The sequence below is a fragment of the Rattus rattus genome, chromosome 7, assembly GCF_011064425.1.
Source record: "Rattus rattus isolate New Zealand chromosome 7, Rrattus_CSIRO_v1, whole genome shotgun sequence".
In the NCBI taxonomy this organism is placed as follows: Eukaryota; Metazoa; Chordata; class Mammalia; order Rodentia; family Muridae; genus Rattus; species Rattus rattus.
In genome coordinates, this window is record NC_046160.1 from 129,411,366 (window position 1) to 129,428,693 (window position 17,328).

At 51.9% G+C, this 17,328-nt stretch overlaps 1 protein-coding gene across 4 annotated transcripts; it reads left to right on the plus strand.

The window, feature by feature from the left end:
- Window positions 1–548: 548 nt before the first annotated feature.
- On the plus strand, window positions 549–17,274 carry Zfyve21 (zinc finger FYVE-type containing 21). 4 transcript variants are annotated; one of them, XM_032908523.1, is made up of 8 exons: window positions 549–765; window positions 12,224–12,274; window positions 12,780–12,948; window positions 14,009–14,084; window positions 14,164–14,255; window positions 14,758–14,811; window positions 16,387–16,529; window positions 16,670–17,274. In XM_032908523.1, the coding sequence occupies exons 1-8, from the start codon at window positions 628–630 to the stop codon at window positions 16,703–16,705; spliced, it is 759 nt and encodes a 252-aa protein (XP_032764414.1). In that variant the 5' UTR covers window positions 549–627; the 3' UTR covers window positions 16,706–17,274. The 4 variants fall into 4 exon arrangements, with proteins under 4 accessions (XP_032764414.1, XP_032764415.1, XP_032764418.1 ...); XM_032908524.1 differs by having other exon boundaries at window positions 16,390–16,529; XM_032908527.1 differs by lacking the exon at window positions 14,758–14,811 and having other exon boundaries at window positions 551–765; window positions 16,390–16,529.
- Window positions 17,275–17,328: the final 54 nt, after the last annotated feature.

Genomic DNA, 17,328 nt, shown 5'->3' on the forward strand with positions numbered 1-17,328 from the left:
GACACTGGTGCTGAAAGCAGGTTCCGCGCTCAGTGGAGAGGGTCAGGACTCTCGATTCGATTCCTCCAAACCCCACTACAGGCCTGAAGGGGTGCCCCGCGGGGGAAGTTCGTTCTTGAGCCCCAGCCCCGGCCTGGGGCTCTCGAAACCCACGTTGCCCTCTGCCCTCTCCCGCCGCCCCACGTCCCGCTACCAGCGATCATCTAGCTCACCTCCGAGATCAGCGACGCAGCAATTCTCCCGCGCGCTCCACCCGCTCCGGAAGCCACGCCCATCTCAATCTTCTCTTCCAATGAAAATCCGGAGTCCGAGCCTGCTCCACCCAGAAGAAGCGAAGAGGCGGCTACGTGGCTGATTAGTTGGGCCAATCCAAAGTCACAATCTCCCGAGAGGGGCGAGGGTGCTCCCCGGTCTTCGCCGCCGATTGGTGGTCGGTCGTAGGGGCGGGGACCTTGCGCGGATTGGAGAAGGGCGGCTCTGGGGCGGATACTACTCTCGGATTGGCTCATATTCCGAGCTGTGGCTATGGATTGGGCTTCGGAGTTGTCATCGTTCTGGCGGGCGGAGCGGGGTGGCGCCCTGTGTGGGCTCAGCGCGGGCGGTGGCGTGAGGGGCTCAGGAGGAGACATGTCCTCGGGGGTGGCCGCGCGTTGCGACGCCAAGAAGCTTGTGCGCTCGCCCAGTGGCCTGCGCATGGTGCCGGAGCACCGCGCCTTCGGAAGCCCTTTCGGCTTGGAGGAACCGCAGTGGGTTCCGGACAAGGAGGTGCGTCCTAGCCCCCGGGTCCCCAACTGGAGTCGGGGCGTCTCCCGCCTCCGCCCTCAGGGCGCTCGGCCGCGGATCCCCTTCGGGCGGTCCCGCTGTCCCTTCCGCGCTGTGGGGCGTTTTCCATTCCTTGGCGGTCATTGGCTGCGCGGTGCAGAGCCCGGGGAGGCCCGAGGGGAGCGGGGGAGCGGTTGACCAGTTGGCCGTGAGCGAGTTTGGGGCTGGAGTGTGTCCATGGAGCGAGGGTGAGCGAGTCCGCCTCCACCAGCTCACGGGGGAACGGTGCCAAGGAGTTTGCTGTCTTTAGAGTTCTAAACTCTGCAAAGCTTGGCCACTTGGGAGAGAATGGGAGCACTTCACGCATTCCATGCGATTTTATTTCAGAGCCAATTGAAATGTCTAAAAGGCACCGACGTAAGTATTGCTGACTTTGATAAACTTTAAAAACAAAAACTTTTTTCGTTTATTCGTGTGCCTTTGCCCCCAATGTCACAGCGCTAGTGTGTAGATCAGAGGATAATTTGGAGAAGGTAGTTTTATTAAACCATCCCAGTGACGGATTTCAGGTCTCAGGTGCCTTTACTTGGTGAGCTATCTTAATGGCTCTTGTAAATTTATCCATATGTTTCTCTGTCCCCCACCCCTTTCCTCCTGTTGTCTCCCTTAGGCGGGTCCTCACTCTATTGCCCTGGCAGTTCTGGACTCACTACAGGGACCAGGCTGGCCTAGAACTCCTAAGATCTGCATCTGCCAGAGTGCTAGCATGCACTACCACACCCTGTTGCTATGTTGCCCTCAAACTTCTCCTCCGTCAGCCCCTTGAGTACTGGAATTAAAGATGTGCTTCACCACACCAATTTTTTAGGTTAGAGTTTCTGCTTGGAATTCTAGTCAGCTGCTCCTCTCTCCCCTTGGGTGGAGAATGGGTGGGGCCCAGGTGGGTGGGGCCCAGCAATTTATTAGAGCGAGGTCCAGTGTTCTTAAAACAGTGGGCACTGGGGGCTGGAGAGCCAGCCAGAAGCTTGCTCTGCCACTGCCCCGCCCCACTCCCATGTTCCCCAGTGACTCCTGGCTCTACCAGGTGTGTCACTGAGCTGTCACTGTCCTCCCTGGTTGTGCCCCTTCAGTTTTGCACTTTATCCTTGTACACAGTTCCTCTTGTGTGGAGAGATAACTGAGCACAACCCTTGAGTGCTCTTAGCGCCCCAGAAGTGGGTGTGGGCTTAGGAGTGGGTAAGGAGATCGTTCATGGTAAAGGTAGATTTCTGAGCTCAGGGTAGTGAGATCCAGGCCAGCCAGAGCTACACGGTTGAGACTGTCTCTAGAAGACACAAAAGGGTGTGTGTGTGGAGTGTTGGGATACAGCCTGGACTCTGGCCCCTGGAAGCTAAGAGTTTATAGTAGTTTATGACCAGCCTGGGCAATACTGTTGTCTTGAAAATAAAATACAGTGGCTGTTGGGGGTGTGGCTCAGGGAAATAAACTGCTTGTTGTGAATGAGTTTCGGATCTGGACAGACATGACTATTTCCAGGAAAGCCCAACAATGCATAGATTGGAATAAGGGTACATGGGGGGGGGGGTCAGGTAGAGGAGGCCAGGTGGGGTGGGAGGCCATGCCTGAGGAGATCAGAAGCCGAGGCTCTTGGGAAAGTGTTCACTGTCTGTAGGCCAGGGCTCTAGACAAGCTTTCTCAACATTCTCCTTGTCCTACAAGGAGCCTTTAAGGTGGGTGTTTTCACCTGAGTGACACCTTGTGACATCTTTATGTAAAACTTTAGAATTTACAGTGTTTGTGGTATATCCCCATAAGTCTGGATAGTCTGACAGGACTCCATGTCTGCTCCAAGAGGGGAGGAGAGGGTGCTCGGACAAGTGATTGCCAAGGAGAAGGGCACCAGCTCTGTGAGTGTCTCAGGGATCACAGAAAAGTGGGCTTGGTTTTGCAGGGTGACCAGGGCTGGAGAGATGTTTGGACAAGTATAGGTGGCAAAGTCCCGCACAGGGTAGGGTAGCCCAGGGCCTGGTGGAGGAGGAACGGCCACTCTACAGTCCAGTCAGGAGTCAGGCCTCAGATCCACTTGGTGTTTGAGAGCCCAATTCATCGAGTGCTTTATGGGGAAAAGAATGGGGATTTGGGGCGCCTGCCAATCCTGGCCTGGTGCTGAACCCCGGAGTGGGGGTGGTGCTTGGGATCTTAGTTGGGGGAAGGGCAATTGGTTTGACGGGGAAAGGCTGGGATTTCACAACTGATAGGCTCACAGTGTCAGGCTGGCCTGTGCTCCTCTGAAGGCTGCAGGCGCCTCCTTGCGTGTTCTGGCTCTGAAACCATGGGCCCTGTGAGAGGCTTCCTCCCATGGCTGGCTGAGAGCCCTATAAAAGTCAGGATGGAGTTCCCATCTACTCCAGTCTTTGAGCTGTGATAGCAGCCCGGGAGGTGGAAATGCTCTCTCACCTCTCCTGAGCCTGCAGCGCCGCCAGCTTCCAGCTCCAGCAAAGGCATTTATTCCTTCCTCACCTCATGCTGTGTGTCTGCCCTTTGCCATCTCCTTTTGAACATTTTTCTTTCCTTTCCTTTTTAATGTATATGATTGTTCTCCCTGCGTATATGTCTGTGTACCAGAGGTCAGAAGAGGGTGTTGGGTTCCCTAGAGCTGGAGCAGAGAGCCATGGTGGACGGTCGTGCTGGGTACTGAACCCAGGTCCTCTGCAAGAGTAGCGTGTTCTTGTCACTGCCGAGCCTGAGACTCATGAGTTTGAATGCTCGATCCACAGGGAGTGGCACTATTGGGAAGCTCCTGAACTGGGCTTGTGAACCTGCCAGTTAATGAGTAGTTGATGTTGCGGGGTGTGCCTGTGTGAGTAGAGGCCAGCTTTCATGTTATTTTTTTTCTTTTTTTTTTTTTTTTTTTTTTTTTGGTTCTTTTTTTTCGGAGCTGGGGACCGATCATGTTATTTTCTTAAGTCACTTCCTGCCTTGTCTTTTTCAGTCAGGATCTCTCACAGAACCTGGAGCTCACCTATTGGCCAGCCTGGCTGGCCGTGAGACCCAGGGATCTGCTTTTCCACTGGCCAGGCGCACGTGGCTGTGCCTGGCTTCTCATGTGAGAGCCGGGGATCTGAACTTGGGTCCTCATGCCCCTAAGCAAGTACTTTACCAACTGAGCCATCTCTCAGCACCCCCTTTTTTAAACTTTATTTTTTTTTACTTTATCGTGTAAAATACATCACAATGTATATAGTTATATATGTTCACTTGCCTGTTGTCTTAGGGATTCCATTGCTGTGAAGAGACCATGACCAAGGCAACTCTTACAAAGGAAAACATTTAATTGGGCTGGCTTACAGTTTCAGAGGTTCAGTCCATTATCATCATGGTGGGGAACACGGTGGGGAAGGAGCTGAGAGTTCTACAGCTTGATCCACAGGCAGCAGGAGACTGGGTGCCACTCTGGGCATAGCTTGGGCATAGTAGACCTCAAAGCCCACCTCCATGGTGACATTTTCTCCAACAAGGCCACGCCTCCTAATAGTGCCACTCCCTGTGGGTCAAGCATTCAAACTCATGAGTCTCTGGGGGCCATACCTATTCAAGCCACCACACCTAAGTGTGCACGAACCGCCCCACATAAGCACAAGTCGGAGGACAACTTATTTGGTTGAGGGTCAGTTCCTTCCTTTGCTGTCGTGTGGGATCTGGGGATGAACTGAGGCTTGACAGCAAATACTTTATTCTTTTGAGCCATCTTGCTAGGCATTCTCTTTATTGTGTGTGGGCGTGGGTTTTGTTTGTTTGTTTTGAGACATCCCACAAGGTTGTCTAGGCGAGTCTTTGATTTACTGTAGTTTGGGCTGGCCCTGAATTTGCCATCCTTCTGTTTCATCTCCTGAATAGCTGTGACTACAGGCACAAACCACGAGGCCTACCTAGGGCTTAACTATCTTTGAAAGATCTAGGCCCTGGTTGATCCGGAGCCTGGTGGATGGACAGTTTTACACACTGGGGAAGAAAGGGCGGTGGGGTCAGGGTTGTCTCATTTCTCCTTCCTCACAGGGGACGTAGGTGTTTTCCTTATATGCTGTTCTATGTTAATGTTTTCACGTGTTTGAATGTTTGCGTGCATGTATGTCTGAGTACCTTGTGTGTCTGGTGCCCACAGCAGTCAGAAGAGGTCATTGGATCCCCCAGAACTGGAGTCACAATGGTTGTGGGTCACCATGTGGGTGCTGAAAACTGAACGTAGGTCCTCTACGTGAGCAACAAGCGCTCTCGTCCCGGGCCATGTCTCCAGCCTTCAGCTTCTTTTCATAGTAATCTTCAGGAGCCTACAATACACGGTGAGGTCACAGTAGCCTTGTGCTTTTCTGTCACATGTCCTGGAGGAGTAAGCGGAAGCCACATTCCAAAGATCTGAGCTTCCCAACTGTACAGTGGAGAGAAAAGGTCGGATCCTATCTCCTGGGTACTCTGACCTAGGCCTTGCTTTGCCGTGGACCTCTTGTTCTTTGCTCTCTCACCTCATTAGATGTGTAGTCTGCATTAAACAGCTCCAGAGTCAGGCTGGGTGTCTAGACCAACAAGGAATCAGCAGGTGCCCTGCTCCTGGTGCTGGGAAGAGAGTGTATGCTGGAGATTTTCTGGGAGGGCTCTTTTTTTTTTTTAAAGATTTATTTATTTTATGTATATGAATACACTCACCAGAAGAGGGCATCAGATCCCATTACAGATGGTTGTGAGCCACCTTGTGGTTGCTGGGAATTGAACTCAAGACCTCTGGAAGGGCAGTCAGTGCTTCTAACCACTGAGCCATCTCTCCAGCCAAGGACTCACTCTTACCTGTCTCTTCCTCCTCCCCTTTGTCTCCTGACTGAGGTTGTCCTCAGGGCAGTTCTTTTTAGCATGTTCCCCTATCTGGGAAATGGAAGCAGTACAAGGGCCCCAGGAGAGCACCGCAGCCTGGCCTGCTCATGCCATGGATAGTGTCTGTCCTGGTCAGTTTGTCTGATCAGTCTTGGCCAGAGGCTCAGACCACAGGTAGGTCTCATGGGGCCATTGCTGAAACTGGCTTTGTCTGCCAGGCCATGAGTGCTGTCGTCCTTGCTAAGCTACTGACTGAGTGGGTTGCGTAGTCTGCTCTGTAGGTCTCATTCTGGGGTTAATGTGGCGGTTGAGTTTGCCCGTCAGTGACCTAAAACATGGGTCTGACCCATGGACCTCCGGAGTGAGAGTCTGCTGCAGACACTTTGCTGCCTGCGGTGAGGCAGTGGGTCTCTGGGCTTTGTGTGGTGTTAACGCTGGAATAGCTGTGTCATACACAACCCAAGCTTCAAGGCCCAGCTGAGGGAGAGCTGCAGGAGCTGGCCAACTCCCCTGCTCTCTCCTTTACCCCAGGCAGGCCCCTCAGACCAGCTGGTCCCTGAGGAGGGACTTGGGGACAGGCTGGCCTTTTACTTTTACAGCTTCACCATCCTGTTAGCCCTTTATTCTCTTTTTATGATAAATTGATGCGCTGATAATTTGAATCTTCTTTATTTTTCAAGACAGGGTTTCCTTGTGTAACCTTGCCTGTCTTGGAACTCACTCTGGGGACCAGGCTGGCCTCGAACTGACAGAGATCCACCTGTCTCTGCTTCCTGAGTGCTGGAACTAAAGGCACAGTGTGTCATCACTGCCTAGTGGAATTTATTTTATTAATGAAATCAACAGGAAAATTATTTTGTTTAAAAATCTGTTTTCTGAATAAACACACTGGTTATTTGTGGGGTTTTTTGGTTTTTTTTTTTTTTTTTTTTGAGATAGTCTTAATTTATATCTCAAGCTGTTCCCAAACTCACTGTGTAGCTGTGAATAGCTTTCAGTGATCCTCCTGCCTCAGCTTGGGAGTATAGACTTGCACTAAGCCTGGCTAGTTCGTTAGTCATTTAGAGTAACAGAATACCTTTGGCCACTTAGGTATTAGAAGGAATGGGTATGTGTTCTAGTTGTGACCCAGAAACTGGTCTTCAGGGGTCAAGGAGATAACTTAGTTGGCACAAGTGTTGGCCACAGAGGCACAAGGACATGCTGTCTAGAAGCCATGGCCAGGCTGGGTGTGCCACCACTTGTTGCCTGCCTGGTAGCCTCTTGCAGGTCCGGACACTGCCTGTCAGCCTCTGCGAACACAGCAAGGGGAAGGAGACCACTGTTGGAAGTGTGGGCTTGGGAAGGAGGCCAGGGAACGGGGGTGCAGGAGAGACACAGACCAAGGGTATGGCCGGTGAAGACAGTGTGTCCTTTAGAGGGGGAGGAACTCCAGATTGAACACACCTCAGGGAGAGGGTGAGACTGGGGTGCATACAGGTGCCTGTTTGGAGTGTGCAGCCTGGACGATGGGTACAGCATGTATAGTCATGGGCATTGATCGTTATTTCTTGCTTTTATATTTCCCCACTCCCACTTGGTTTTTCTTCTTTTGGTTTTTCTAGACAGGTTTCTCTGTGTAGCTCTGGCTGTCCTAGAACTCATCCATAGATCAGCCTGGCCTCAGAGTTGCAGATCCTACTGCCTCTGCCTCCCAAGTGCCAGCCTCCACCACTACTTCTTAAAAGAAAAAAAAAAGTGGTGGAGAATGAAAACCAAAGAGTCCTTTCCAAGAGTCCAGAGACAGGACAGAGATCTCTGCGTAGAGAATGGCAGAGAGACCTAAGGCATCCCTCGGATCCTAGCACCAAGCTAGGGTGGTTGTAGGATTCTAGAAGGGGCTATGGGTGGTGCGGTACTTACTGGGAAGATCCAGGATGGTGGATCAGGGATGGTGCAGGCAGTATTAGCTGGACGAGCAGCTCAGAAGAGCTGCCAAGTCTGACAGGAAGTAGGGGAGCACAGCGCCCAACATCGCCTCTCGGCCAGGGGTTTGCTCACTCAGCAGTAAATGTGTCACAGTAAGTCCTAAATCTTTCACTACCTCATGATGTGGTTCTGGGGATTTGGGTGGCAGAGTACACTCGTAGTTCCCCACACCAGGGAGGCCAGAGATGGGCAGATTCAGTCAGCCAGCCTACCCTGCTTGGCAGATTGTAGCCCATTGAGAGCCTACCTCCACACACAAAGTGGACCTAAGAAAGACCTCTGGTGCCCACACGCACGTCACTTCTGAACACAGCACTCCACCATGCATGCCCAAGTAAAGTTGTTCTTTGAAGGTCATGTGTGTGTTGTGTTCCAAGCCAGAACTCTCCTGTCATGGCTGCATCAGGGTGGTCTAAGGACTATAAAACAGCCACTCTTACAGAACTGGTGGCACTGTGGCTTCCTTTTTTAATCTCACTGTGACCACCGTTAGCTTTTGTGATGGACATCTGAGTCATGGAAGGCACCATATAGCAGGAACCTGCCACCATTCAAAGTGTGTGGAGTGCTCATGAACTGACAAGAAGCTGAGCGCAAAGTCCCCTGACAGAGCTACTGACTTGCCTCTGTGGACAGTTCCAGAGCTGGGATGGGTGAGGCAGGGATTCCAGGTCCAGAAACCAGCAAAAGAGCAGCAAGGAAACACATGGTAGCCCCCTAGGGACCTCAGGAAACCTAGAAGCTGCATGACACAGTGCAGGGTCCCATGGAGCTCACCAGGGCTTGGTGTCTCTGCCTTGCTGCAGTGATGCCCTTTAGGGTCCCTGCTCTCCCACAGTGAAGGGACATTGAGCATGACCCCAAGGACTCCTCCCAAGCACCTGCAGAGGCTTGGTGCTGTGAGGCTCTTGGATCAACTGAGAAAGTGGGCGTCTTAGATAGGACTTCCTCCAAGCAGGTGTGTGCCATCGGTTTGTGTGGCTCGTGTGTAGTGCACTTGCACTAGCCTAGTGCCGGTGCGGGCTTTGTAGGTTTGTGTGCAGGCTCTCAGATGATGGTCCCATGTTCTGAGCCACTTCTGTGTGGGTATCTTCCAGAATCTGCCTGTGACAAGGCCAAGAGCAGAAATAGGTCAGGTTCCCACTGGGATGAGGGGGGACCCTCAATCTTTTTTTTTTTTTTTTAAGATTTATTCATTTATTCTATATAAGTACACTGTAGCTGTCTTCAGACACACCAGAAGAGGGCATCAGATCTCTTTACAGATGGTTGTGAGCCACCATGTGGTTGCTGGGATTTGAACTCAGGACCTCTGGAAGAGCAGTTGGGTGCTCTTAACCACTGAGCCATCTCTCCAGCCCCGGGACCCTCAATCTTACCTAGCTGCTGTAGTGGGGAGGATGAAGAGCCTCTAGGACATGTGTAGGTGGCCAGGGCTTGGGATTACTTAGTGTCTGGTGACCAGATACTCAAGATGAGATTCTATTCTGTGCAGTCCTGTGCTGTAGAAAGTGCCTAGTGGCTAAGTGGACCCTGACAAAAGCCAGGCCCATGCCGCCATTGCTGCAGCCACACATGGCTAGCCTCTGACTGATCACATTGCTTGTCAGCAGAGCCAGAGATGAATTAGTAGGTGTCGTATCCGCTTGCCAAGGACGCCAAGCCTTTCCATGCTGTGCAGCCCTCTGTCAGTGCTGAGATCTGGAATAACTATTAGAACTATTAGATAAAAAGTCTTGGTCAAAACATGACATTCATTTTTTTCTAGAAAAAAAATTTTTTTAAGCAGGCCAGTGAGCCATTTCTCCAATCCCCTAATATGCCTTTCCTTTCCTTTTTTGAGACAGAGTTACAGTATGTAGGCCTGGCTATACTGAACTTTCATTTTATAGACCAGGCTGGTCTCAGACTCAGATCTGCCTGCCTGTCTCTGGAGCGCTGAGATAAAGGTTCTGGAGCGCAGAGATAAAGGTTCTGGAGCGCTGAGATAAAGGTTCTGGAGCGCTGAGATAAAGGTTCTGGAGCGCTGAGATAAAGGTTCTGGAGCGCTGAGATAAAGGTTCTGCAGCGCTGAGATAAAGGTTCTGCAGCGCTGAGATAAAGGTTCTGGAGCGCTGAGATAAAGGTTCTTAAAGGTTCTGGAGCGCTGAGATAAAGGTTCTGCAGTGCTGAGATAAAGGTTCTGCAGTGCTGAGATAAAGGTTCTGCAGCGCTGAGATAAAGGTTCTGCAGCGCTGAGATAAAGGTTCTGGAGCGCTGAGATAAAGGTTCTGCAGCGCTGAGATAAAGGTTCTGGAGCGCTGAGATAAAGGTTCTGCAGCGCTGAGATAAAGGTTCTGCAGCGCTGAGATAAAGGTTCTGGAGCGCTGAGATAAAGGTTCTGGAGCGCTGAGATAAAGGTTCTGGAGCAGAGATAAAGGTTCTGGAGCAGAGATAAAGGTTCTGGAGCAGAGATAAAGGTGCGCCACCACTGCTCAGCCCATTTGGGCATTTCCTTCCCGTCTCTGGTTACTAAGACATCTGAAGTACCCGCTACCTCCCACAGAAGGCCATGCTCCACCTCACTGGCACCATCTCTAAGGCTGGGGGCATCAGTGTGTGGGACAAGCCTGTCGTAGTTCACATCATTGACTTCCTTTTCTTGGGAAAAGCCTCTGTCCATGGGTTTGTATTATGGTGGAACTCTTCCTCCAGAGCCAGGTGTAAGCATCATCTGGGTGTACGTGGGACAGAGGGAAGCTGTCAGTGGTGTCTTCTCACACTTCCCCTCCTTCCAGAGCATGCAGGAAGCTAGTTCAGAGCAGAGCCTTCCCCTGACTTGGGAGTTGTGTGCCATATGTCACCAGATACCCTGTGCTTTGAGAGTCACCATACACATATGTGGTGTCACTCCAGCTGGGCACTGCAGACACAGCTGGAGTCAGCGATGTCCAGAAGTAGCATTCTGGCCTGGGATATCTGGGAGAAGTCTGTGACCATTCCTCAGGACTCTGTAGGCCCCAGCTGGGCCTTCCAAGGTGCCATGGTGCACTTAGAACAAGTTGGGAGCTCTGGGCTGCTGGGTACTCACTCCAACATGGAGACTAGACAGGCCTCAAATCCCATGGGTACCTGGGCAGACAACCCCATCCATGTATGACTGAGGTCTTGGGAAACATGAGTGTTTAAACCCCTTTTTATTTTTAATTATGTGCATGCAAGCACCAGTGTCCACGGGCCAAAAGGCAGAGTCCATGTCTCTAGAGCTGGAGTTAGAGGCAGTCGTGAGCGGCATCATGGAGTGCTAGGAACTGAACTCGGACCTTGTAGAACTGAACTCGGACCTTGTAGAGCAGCAGGCGCTCTTTACTGCCGAGCCGTCTCCCCAGCTCCCACCAGCAATGTTTCATTACCGATTGAGCACAGCGTGCAGTGCGGGCCTGGCTGCTGTGCATCCTTCACGTATTCTCTCCTGGTCTGTGCTTATGTGACGAGTGGGGGCCGTCCCTTAGCACCGTCAGCCATCCTGACTTGCTCACCCTGTGTCCTGGCCTTGTGAGCCCAGTTAGCATGACTCGTTTCACAATTCGGAAGGAAGGTGGTCCTTGCCTGCTGTATCATCCAGCCTTCTAGTGTGGAGTGAGCAGCTCAGGCTGAATCCTGTCATGGGAACAGCAGTTCTGACAGGACCATGGATTTGTAGAGAGAATGTACTTTTAAAGTTGTGACCCTTGGAGTAACCACCTGCTGGCCCCTAGAATTGAGGTTCCCCAGAGTATCTGAAGAGATCATACACATCCCTTGGACTTGATGGCACTGGGTCATCTGGAGAGAGCACTTTGCACTTGTGTCAAGGGGAAAAGCAGCAGAGGGCAGGCGAGCACTGAGAGCAGATTCAGCCCTGTCCACTGATGAACTGTGCAGCCGCCCCCTATCCCCAGGTCTTTCATGCCAGCCTAGTTGGTGCCATTCTCCTGCCTCTGCAAATTCACATGCACAGACAGCCATTTGCCTTCTGCTTCTGTGTCCTGCATGAGTTAAGTCTCTTCAGGACATTTCGGGCCACGTGGACCTCACTCAGCCTGTGCTCTGTTCTAGCCCCGTTCTTACAGGCCCTGGTACATTGAGTCAACTTTATGTTTCAACTCTCTAGAGCCATACTTCCTAAGAAGAGCCCCGTACTTTCCTTTGACTGTAAAGCAGGGTCAGCGTAGGTCATTTCCTGCTATGGAATGTCAGGTTTATTTCTTCCTGGAACAGGATGGAGGTGAAGCAGCCAGAATGAGCTGCCCTCCGCATCTGGGGTCTGAAGGAATCAAAGCCCTTCTGATCTGAACTCTGCTGCCAAGTTAAACTGTGCCTTTGCATCCCACAAAGTATTGGGTATTCAGGCCGGGTCCTGGCTGGGGCTTCTGCAGGCCTTAAAGCGGCCTTCCTAACCAAGAGCCTTGGGCTATGGCCTGGCCAATCTTGTCTGGTTTCTGAGCTAGACCCTGAGCTCAGCGGGCTGTTCTGCCTTGCTGTTCATAACCTGCCTCTACAGGCAGGAAGTTGGCTTTCCCGGCAGCCTTTCCTTGTACCTCTTGACCCTGTGTCAGCTGTTAGCCACGTGACAGAGCTAGGTTATAATTCTGTGCCGTCTTCTTCCTAGTGTCCAAGATGTATGCAGTGTGATGCCAAGTTTGACTTTATCACCAGAAAGGTGAGCCAAGGTTGTGGTGGGCATGGGGTGTGGGTCGGGCTAGGCCTGGTAGACTGGTAGAGTTCTTTCTGGGAAAGCCTGGTTCCTTGGAGGAGCTGGGTCTTACAGGCTATTTCGATGCCCCCTCAGTCACTGGTACAGCTCCCCTACGGAGTACTGAGCTCTCAAGGAGGCTCAGGGGCAGCCTGTACTGGGCAGCAGGAGGTTGAAGGAGTTGAGAGCTTGGGTTATACTTGAGTGATTGAACTGCTCACCTTAAATGCATAAGGCCCTGGGTTCAGTCTCTAACAACACGCAACCACCCACCCAACATGAAGAGACACAGAGAAGCTGTTTTGGCCCATTTTTCCCGAATAAGGCAGAGCTATGCTGTGTTGATAGTGCACTTGTGCAGGAGTGACAACAGTACAGGTGCATTCTGGGGGTTCTGAGAGAACTGGCTAGCGGGGCAGGCCCGGTGCAACCTTGTTGACCCCTTTTACTGCCCAACCCTTACCCTCATCAGCATCACTGCCGCCGCTGTGGGAAATGCTTCTGCGACAGGTGTTGCAGCCAGAAGGTGCCACTTCGGCGCATGTGCTTCGTGGACCCAGTGCGCCAGTGCGCTGACTGTGCCCTGGTGTCCCATCGAGAGGCTGAGTTCTATGACAAGCAGCTTAAGGTGCTCGTAAGCGGTAAGTCAGCATGGTGAGTCACTAAGTCAGCATGGTGAGTGGACATGATGCCATTAAGGCGTGGCCTGCTCCAGCATGGTGTGTCTTGCTCTCTACTTTTTTTTTTTTCTTTTTTTTTGGAGCTGGGGACTGAACCCAGGGCCTTGCGCTTGCTAGGCAAGTGCTCTACCACTGAGCTAAATCTCCAGCTCCTCTACTTTGTTTTTAACCTACTTAGAAGCAGCTCTGGAGTTGACTTCAGAAATGGAAATGTTCTAAGATGTCTGCCTTACTGGCACTGTCATCAGATGGACAGGAAGTAGGCTAGCAGCACCTTCCCTGGATGGAAGGCTGTCACCAGTAGTCAAGTTTGTGACCATGGCAGGAAGAGAAGAGGCCTGGAGACAAGCTGCGGCAGATACAGATGCTGGTTCTGAACCACATCCCAGGAGCATAGGAGAGTTCTCTCTGTCAGATGGGGCCTGCCTCCCACAGCCTCTCTGTAGGCCTTGTCTGTATCCCGCAGGCGAGGGCCAGCCTCTTCTCTGGCACTGTGGTCCACTCTGCCCTAGAGTACTTACTACTATCTGGTCTGGGACTTGAACTCGCTCCCCTACTTGCCTTCTTTGAAGGTTGTAACAAAATTCACAGCTCTGTATGCGTAACAATGCCTTGATTTTATGTGGATGGCTGTTTTTCCTACATTATATCTGTACACCATGTGCCTGCCTCATGTCTACTGGTCAGCAGGGGTCGCCCACTCCCCTGGACTTCTAGGCAGTTCTGAGCACCGTGTGTGCACTGGGTGTTGATTCCAGGTCCCTTGAAAGAACATGAGTGCTCTTAACCACTGAGCTGAGATCTCCAGTCTCCAAGCAGTGCCTTTTTAAGCTTTTGAGGCCCTTGATTCATTATTGCCTTTTTGCCTAACCAAAGGGATCCTACAGCACAAAGCCATCACTTGTATCAGCCTGTCCTGTCCCATGTGGTCGTGAAGGAGAGCTTTCCTGTCTTGAGAGCATGGGTCTGGTGGCAGTTAGATGAAACAATGTGTCACGTGTGGTTGGTTTTGTCTTCCAAGGAGCTACCTTCCTTGTTACTTTTGGGGACTCAGAGAAGCCTGAGACCATGGTTTGTCGTCTTTCCAACAACCAGAGGTAAGTGGACGTCCCCCAGCACTGGCCAGTGTTGTTGTAAGCTTTAGGCCTCAGCCTTAGGACTTTTCTTTTGTTACAGATGCTTGATTCTGGATGGAGACAGCCATCATGAAATTGAGATTGCACATGTGTGTACTGTCCAGATTCTCACAGAAGGCTTCACTCCTGGAGGTACATGCCTTTCCTGAGCAGGAGGGGTCTAGTACCTATGTGGGCAACAGGAGGTACTGTATTTGGTCCCAGATGGCCCGCCATACTCTTCATTGGGGCTTTTGTTAAGTCAGTAACTGTAGAACCCACCAGGTAAGTGGAGAGGAGATTCGAGGGGAGATTGCCTGTTGTCCATGATTTCCTCTGACTTGGGTATTTACTTACTGACAGACAGCGCTCCAAATGCGCGGTCTGAAGTTCCAGAGGCGTGTGGTGGTGGCTGATCTGGAGCCCTGCTTGCAGACTTGCTGTCATTGCCTCCCCTGCAGGCGTCTGTGCAGCCAAGATCCTTGTTCAGCTCCGTGGTGAGCTCAGTGGTCTTAGCTCAGCCTGACTTCATCGGCTGAACTGCGCGTCGCACATTCTAAACTTGCAGATCTGACCTAATGCACCTTGCTTTCCACTTTCTGACTGACTCTTGGTTGTTTCTTCTTTGCACTGCCTGCCTACCTTCTTCAAGTAGAAAAAGACATTCACACTTACAGCAGCCTCCTGGGGAGCCTGCCGGCCTCTGAAGGTTAGCCTCCGTCATCCCTGGGTCACTCCTCCCAGCATGCTGTGGTGTCTGCTCCCCTCTGCTTCTATCTCTTGGGGTGGTTCTGAAACTTTAGGTCACTTTTGATTAGGAGAGTCTAAGAGCCTATGCAGAGTAAGTCAGTGTCCTGAGAGAACAAAGTAAGCTTGCTCAGCTCTTTCCCAGGGAGAAGGCGTGCAGGAGCGACAGCTTCTGTCAGTGTTGGCCAAGTGTATGGTTCTCCTTTGCTGGTTGGGCAGCGGCGTTCATCACTGAACCCAGTAGCTTACCGGCCGGAGACACTGTCCTCCAGGGGTCCCTGACTCTCAGCTCCTCCATCGCAGTCCCTAGAGGGGCCCAGCTAAGGAATGCAGCAGGGAGGTGCACGAGGTGCATGGAGCATTGAGCATAGATACCCTAGTGCCAGAGACCCAGCTCCCCAACCTCTTCTAGGTCAGCCCCTGCCCGAGAGTGTAAAGGTCAGGGCATCTGCATGTATGTGTGCCATGCGCATGCCTGGTGCCTTCCGAGATCGGAACAGTGCGTTAGATGCCCTGGAACCAGAGTAGGTTGGGAACTGAACCTATGTAAAAGCAGTAAGTGCTCTTAACTACAGAATCATCTACCTGGTCCCCGTGGGGGTGGTAACATTTTGATGGTAAAAAGCCCCAGACAGCCACAGCCAACAGCGGCCATGACCACTTTCGGCCCGTTTTTATTTACAGAAGCTGGTGGTGCATGGCTTAGATAGGAATTGTGCAATGGCTAGGATGAGGCAGTGCAGCCAGAGGCCTTCAGGGGGATTCTGAAGTTTCTGATTAGAGTTGAGTTCAGAAAGCCTCTCTCTGGGTAAGCCCACCCCCACCCCCACCCCCAGCCAGAGGTTTTGCAGGCAAGGAAGTCAGGCCTCTTTCTGGCTGTGGTCTGCATGCTTAGTCCACTGGCCAATGGGGCTCAGACTGTTTTGAGTTTAGAATTAATGTCTGAATAAAGGTAGGTTATTTCCTAAAACATTTCCCTTCTGGTCACCAAGAGGTTAGCGATCATGTGAGGCTGCAGTGGCCCTGATAGGCCTGATTTCCCAAGTGGTTTGTTCCTGAAGCAGATCCTAAATTAAAGAGCAGCTGGTCACAGCCCAGAGATGGAGCTGACTTGGCCTCTTGCTGCATCCATGGGATGCCCAGAGTAGGGAAGAATGGCGCTTGGCAGGGTAGTGTGGCTGCACACCTGTGTCAGCATCTGCTCAGCTGTCAGCGGAGCCAGACCGGATGTAACGATCTGCTTGGCTTATCTGGTAGCCAGGCTGTCCCTGAAGCACATCTGTGCTTCCACTGCTCTGCTCTAGCTTGTGTGTGTGTCTGCCTGTGTGCTGTTTCTCTGAGGTAGGAAGGAGCATGGCTGGCAGTCTCTGGACTGTTGGGGAGGAGGACCATGTTACCATCCTATTCTCGGTGATAGGTAGGTAGTTTATCCTGGCTGTGGGGATCCCTTCCCCTTCTCTGCACACGGGGTCGCATGTTTCTAACAAAGGCTGCTTTCTGAGCAGCACACAGGGCAGACACCTCCTCTCCCCTCCAGCAGGCAGCACTCGAGCCACAGGCATGTTCCTGCAGTACACAGTGCCAGGGGCGGAGGCTGCAGCACAGCTGAGGCTGATGGCTGGAGAGGACGCAAGCGGCAGCAAGAGGCAGGCGGCAGCGTGGCTGGCAGCCATGCACAAGGTATGGTAGGGCTGGGGAGGCTGAGCTCATAGACAAGTGTGTTTTTACCAAAAGACTGCCACATATCTGGGGTGCCCCACTTGATTACAAGGTGCACAGGCCGCAGGCACAGACCAATCGTGCTTTATGGTGTCCCACAGGCTACCAAGCTCCTCTATGAATCGCGAGACCAGTAAGTACACGGGAACTGAGCTCGGGCACGTCGGGTTACAGAGCCCACGCAGCTGGCCCTGCCTGTGCACTCGGGGTTCTGCCCTGTGTGTACTTGGAAATGCAGTTCACGTGTCTGGAAGCAGAGTGTTCACTCGCCTAGTGCGTACACCGCTGATTAATGCTTTAAAGAGCTTCTGTCGCAGTGCATCATGGGTACTTCAGTAGGGTTGGGAGAAGCTGCAGGACAGCACTGCTAGACCAGGTTTAGTGTAACCACATTTCTGTACATTTCCAGGTTCCTTAGAGATTTTTGGCCCTGTTCCCACAGAAACAGATTGGGTGGTGATCACTCAGGCCCTGGTTTAGCACTGGGCACTTCCGTTCTCAATAGCCCATTCACAATGCCTTAGCCTGTTTCTAGACTCTGTTCACTCTGTCACTAACCGGGGCGATGGGCAGTCCCTTTGCTGTGTCTCTAAGGAAGGCATCAGAGTTTCGTGTTTTCTACCTTGACTTACTATTCACTTTATTAAAATGACTGTACAGTAATTTGTATATAAAGTGTATGATTAAAACTTATTTTGAAAGTACACGGCAGCTCTGGCGTCACTTTGTGCAGCTGTCCTGCGTCCAGAACACAAGACTC